General features: G+C 47.0%; 1 protein-coding gene across 1 annotated transcript in view; it reads left to right on the forward strand.

Annotated features, from left to right (window-relative positions):
- RBP3 (retinol binding protein 3) overlaps positions 1–5,559 on the forward strand; it is a 21,285-nt gene that overhangs the window by 10,016 nt on the left and 5,710 nt on the right. Inside the window, exon 2 of the mRNA XM_006014826.1 lies at positions 4,457–4,647. Within this exon, the coding sequence (XP_006014888.1) occupies positions 4,457–4,647 (191 nt within the window). The remainder of the gene's footprint in view (positions 1–4,456; positions 4,648–5,559) is intronic.

Below are 5,559 nucleotides of genomic sequence, written 5' to 3' on the forward strand. Positions count from 1 at the left end.
TCCCCTTCCCCCTTTCCCCCCCCCCCCCTCCCCAGCACAGCAACAACTGGGTAGGAGCGCAGGGCCCACACTGGTGCACTGGGGCCAGCACCAGTGGGGCCCAGAGTGGGGCAGCAGGAGTGCAGGGTCCGGGCTGTGCTGCTCAAGTAGGGAGAGGAGGGAGCCAGCCTGGCGCCATAGAGCCCCTGGCAGCCTGAGCCCCGCAATCCTGCTACCCGGCTCTGGGCCCCACCAGTGCTGGCCCCAGTGCACTGACACAGTCCCCATCCTCCCTCCTGGCTGTCGCTGCAATCTGCACACCTACTTACTGCTCCTTCCCCCTGCCTGCCACAGCCATTTCCCTGCTCTCCCCCACACCACCCACCCAGCAACACATGGTTTCCAGCTGCAGCGCCAGGACTGCAGAAGCTGGCCCGGCCGGCCCTGAGGACTGGGGCAATCACCTGCAGTCCTCCCCTGACTCCCTCCCTCTCCTCCTTCTTATCTGTATTTCCCTCAGTGCAGGGAGGCAGGAGCAGTCCCAGGCCAGAAGCCTCCAGAAGCCCCAGAGGCTTCTGGCTGGGGCTCAGGGTAGGGGCTCGGGTTGAAGGGGGGGCAGGGCCAAGCTGGACTTGCTGCTGTGGTTGTTTAGTTCTGCCGCCGGCTTTCCCTGGGTTCCAGGGGGGATCTAGTGGCTGAGGGGGGATCTAGTGGCTGTTTACAATCTAGTCAGGGGGGACCAGCAGGCATTGGGGGAGTCCCTGTTCCCCTGAGCGCTAACAGGTGTGACTAGAAATAACGGTCACAAGCTGGCAGAGGGTAGATTCAGGCTAGATATCAGGAGGCGCTACTTCACTGTCAGGGCAGCTAGGATCTGGAACCAACTTCCAAGAGAAGTGGTGCTGGCTCCTACCTTGGGGGTCTTTAAGAGGAGGCTAGATGAACACCTTGTCAGGGTCGTTTGACCCCAGTGCTCTTTCCTGCCATGGCAGGGGGTTGGACTTGATCTGCTCAGGTCCCTTCCGACCCTACTGACTATGAAACTATGAAACTACTGTCTCTGGCTCCTGTCATCTTTGACAGGCAGCCAGGGGCAGATAAATATTAATTTTCTAAATGTTTTAGGGGCCCTGTGGGTCAGATAGAATGGCTTGGTGGGCCAGATCTGGCCCACGGTCCATATTTTGCCCACCCCTGCATTAGATTATTGGATCAAAATATGGAAAGGGCCTTCTCCTCTGGTGTCTACCACTGACTAGTTGTGGGTTTTTAACTGTTTACAATACCTGCCTATCCTGAGCACAACCTACTATGCATACCCAGTAGGGTTGTGCAAAGCTTCGGGTACTGATTTGATTCAGAGGAGATTTGGGTGATTTGGTAGCCAAATCTCCAAATCCGAATCAAATCAGGGGACCAATTAAAAGGTCCAAATCAATTCATAGCTCTCTGAATCAATTTGAAAAAGATTCAGAGAGCTTCGGCAATTCAAGCAGTCCCCGCTCACTGCAGCATGGAGCTGGACCCAGACTCCGTGCTGGTAAGTAGGGGGTGGGGGAGGGGAGGCTGGCAGAGGTGGGGAGGTGACCATGGGGGACCCCTGTCAGGCCTCATCCCTTGCCTGCTCCCCCAGCCCCCCTGAGCGCCCCCCAACCCCTGCCTACTCTTCCAGCCCCACATGGCTGCCCTACCCAGCCCAGCTCCCGGTTGTTAAAAAAAAAGTCCCTGCACAGCAGGTGATGCCAGGTGGGGGAGGGGATCCCTCCTGCCCCCCACTTCCCCGCGGCCTGCCCCAGCTCCTGACCCTTTTAAAAACCAAAAAGCAAAAAAACCCTCCAGACTCACTGACAGCTTCAGTGGCCTTGGGGCTTCAGGGGACTTGTGGCAGAACCCCCCCATGTGGCATGGGGCACTGGGGGGCAGTGGGGATCACCCCCCCCACCCACCCAGCAGCAGCTGGTAAGTGGGGGCTTTTTTTTTTCAAAGAGCTGGGAGCTGGGGCCGGGTGGGGCTGGAAGAACAGGCAGGGGATATGGCCTGTGTGATTCGAAGATTCGGCTGGTTTTGCGGGGGGCCAAACTCCCAAACCAACTCAAACGAAATCGTTTACCAAATCAAATCACTGTCCCCCAAATCAGCCAAATCCAAACCCAAAGTGAATACTAGCCACTTTGCGCAGGCCTACTCAGTAAATGTATGGATGCTTGCACGTCCACACTGCACCTGAAGTAGAATTGCTAACTATACATAAGTGCCAACAAAAGCAGTAACATGTCTGCACAACTGTCATTTGGGTGCACAAAGTGAAATAAGATTTTGCCTCTAAAGCATAGGGCCCTAGTGTGGCCTTCTGGTTGAGACACAAAGACAGAACTCAAGAATCAGAGGTTTGAATTCTATCACAGTGTTAAGTGAGCAAGTAACTTCATCAGCCTGTCTCCCTCTGTACCATAAGGTTATAAAGGCATTTTCACTGTCTGAGCTGCTTGTATACATTGCTATTCAGGACCGGTGTGTGTTTAGATGCATATGGGCAGCATGTGGAGTTAGGGGGCCCTGATCTCAATTGTGGTCTTGAGGTCTTGCATTAAACTGTATTACAATTAACAATCCATCCCTTGCATCATCTTCTAGAACACAGCACAAATGTAGAACCATTACTCAGATGCATAGTCTTGTTGGTCACCCTTAAATGAGGAATACTCTCCAGGAAAGGGCTACAGCATTAGGCCCTTAACATGTCCAGTGGGCTTCACGCAGGTTGTGAGTGCTGTTTTTGAGTGGTGGTGACTCTAGGTAGACATCCAAACACCAGATCCCAGCTCTTAGAAGGCTGCCTGACCGCTTTGGGCACAAAAGGCCCAAACATCATGGAATTACTATAGTTCAGGCGCGATGAAGGCTGGAAGGCAAATCCATTCCATGTACTTTTCTCTGCAGCCCTACATGGTTTAGGGGATGAACTATGGAAGAGGTCAATTGATCTGTGCCTTTAAGTCTTTATCATCCACCAGACTAAGAGGTGATGAGACGGAGAGGACAGCCACTGTTTCATGTGTGTGACGGTGAGGAGAGAATTTTTACTTTACCAAGTAGAAACAATAACATACTTTTACCTTGAACTACTTGGCTCTATTTGTTTTATGAATGTTCTTTAAAGCCCCCCATCACTGAAATAATCTGAGTACTTCATAAAGATGTACAAAGGGATCCTCACAGCACCCTGGTGAGGAGGGGAGAGCTGTTATAACGGACTTGCCAAAGCCCTCTCTAGACACAGAAATTTGCAACTGATTGGGAGTCTATATGAAGAACCATAGGTCACTGAATTAAGTACAAAGAGATTCTCCCATTTTCAGATGCATACATGGAAAATACTCATTTCTGACCTCAGGCTCAGACTATGGGACCATTGCATATACGGGTGATAGGAACAATTCTTTTATTGTTGGCTAAAAACTGAATTTAATCACATTTGAAATAAATATTTGCCATTTAATACCATAACAAACAGATAAACAAAATAAAATTAATCACGGCCCAACACATGAGATTTCAGACACGTATCCCCGATATAAGACTCTTAAAGCATACCTATTCCTAACTGTCAGAGTGATTGGCCCTTTAATGGCACCTGAGGCCAGCATCACCTATGATGGACCAACTACCTTTCATCTGAGACTAATGAGGAGATTATAAATACCACAAGTGGCTTACCTGGAAAAGAATTACAGGAAGCCAATGGGTTCCTATGTCATGCTTTGGAGCACAGAAAGCAGTATGAGGCCTCTGGGCCTCAATCATCTGCTTCTGTCAAGAAAATCACTTTATTTTGTTTTTGTATAAAAAACTATGCCTGAAAAGGGCCTGATTCAGACTCTGGATGTGGTGGCAGCCCTTTCTCAGCTGGGGAAGCAAGCCAGCCACCCTATATCAGCACATACCCATCACGTAAGGATATTACATGTTTGTAACACATCAGATTCCTAAAGAGGATTGCTGTATAGAGTTGGGACCTATCTGACAGCCTGTGAAGAGCGTTTTGGGTATTGTGTGGCCAACCTGCTGAGGAGGGCTTTAAATTAGGTCTTATGCAGGTTGGCAAAGAAAACTTACTGATTTTCTAGGTGAAGAAATCTCAGAGACATTTGCAATAATATTTGCTGTGTTTAGCCTTCAGCAAATTAGTTTTACATTACATCTCAGGGAAGACTTCCTAACTGTGTGAACTGTAAGACAATAGAACAAGCCGTCTAGGGAAGCTGTGGAATTTCTTCCTTGGAGGTTTTCAAGAAGGGTCTGGAGAGGCATCTATCATCTGTGTGAGGGGGGTTGGACTAAATGACCCTAGAGGTCCCTTCTAATCCTGTGATACTATGAATCTATAGGTGTAACATGAGCTAACCATTTGATTCCTTTTTAATATTATGCAGAAGAGTCACTATCAACTCATAATGTTTTTTCCAAAATCTTTCAGATCCCACCTCCAGAAGTATTTGAAGATCTAATTAACTTTTCATTCCACACCAATGTCTTTGAAAACAACATTGGCTATTTGAGATTTGATATGTTTGGAGATTGTGAACTTCTAACCCAGGTGTCTGAGCTGCTGGTGAAGCATGTTTGGAAGAAGATTGTTCACACAGATGCATTAATCATAGACATGAGGTAAATCCTGAATAGAAAGTAGTCAAGTGTCTTCTTTCTAAGTACAATTTTATCTGTTGCCACAAATTTATTTTACATGGTTAACTGTTGTCTTTACAAACTAACAATGATAGGATGAGATAAAGAAATTTCAGGGTGAATTGCCATGGAAAACTATCAAGGGAAATGGTTCCATCATGTGGTTCATTTGAAAACAGATAGGAAAACTGGAAAATTTTCAAGAGTGAAGAGTTCTGCCCTGAAGCTATTTTCTTTCTCTGATTTCTGTATAACACTTCACTGGATATGACTATGCTTACTTACACACATTGTTTAATCATATCTTTTATCGTAGGTCAAGTGATTCAGTAGTGGAAAAGTGGATAATGCTTGAATTGTGCCAAGCTATACTGGGGGATCAGCCGTATATAGTCTGGTCCACAAGTGTAGCTCACAAGTGACTTAAGCCACCTTATCAAACCCCACCACTCCTTTAGCTATTCTCAGTGCTCAGAGGCCCTATGGTAGCCATGGACTTATCACATGCCTAAGTTTAAACAAAGCTTCATTGAACTTCCCAACATATGAACAACACTCCGTGTGCACGTGCCAGTATATGCTGTTCTACTTATTTGCAACAATTAACAGTGCTACACATATACAAATATATCATGTTTTTATGTAGCACTTCCATAAGTGTGTTTCTTTTGCATCAGCCCAGAGCTCCTATTTGGAAGCCCACCACACTTCAGGCAAATATTTATGGAAAAACAAACCCTGTGTCAGAAATGGTTTCAAAGACTAAGGAAATGCATATATCCACTACAGTCATGAATCTTCCCATATTTGGAACTTTTCTTCAAGCCACATGATTTCCATTTTTAAAATCAATTACTGTCTAATGTTAAAAGGATGAACAATCTTGGCAGCAGG

Source organism: Alligator sinensis, unplaced genomic scaffold (assembly GCF_000455745.1).
Source record: "Alligator sinensis unplaced genomic scaffold, ASM45574v1 scaffold264_1, whole genome shotgun sequence".
Lineage (NCBI taxonomy): Eukaryota > Metazoa > Chordata > Crocodylia > Alligatoridae > Alligator > Alligator sinensis.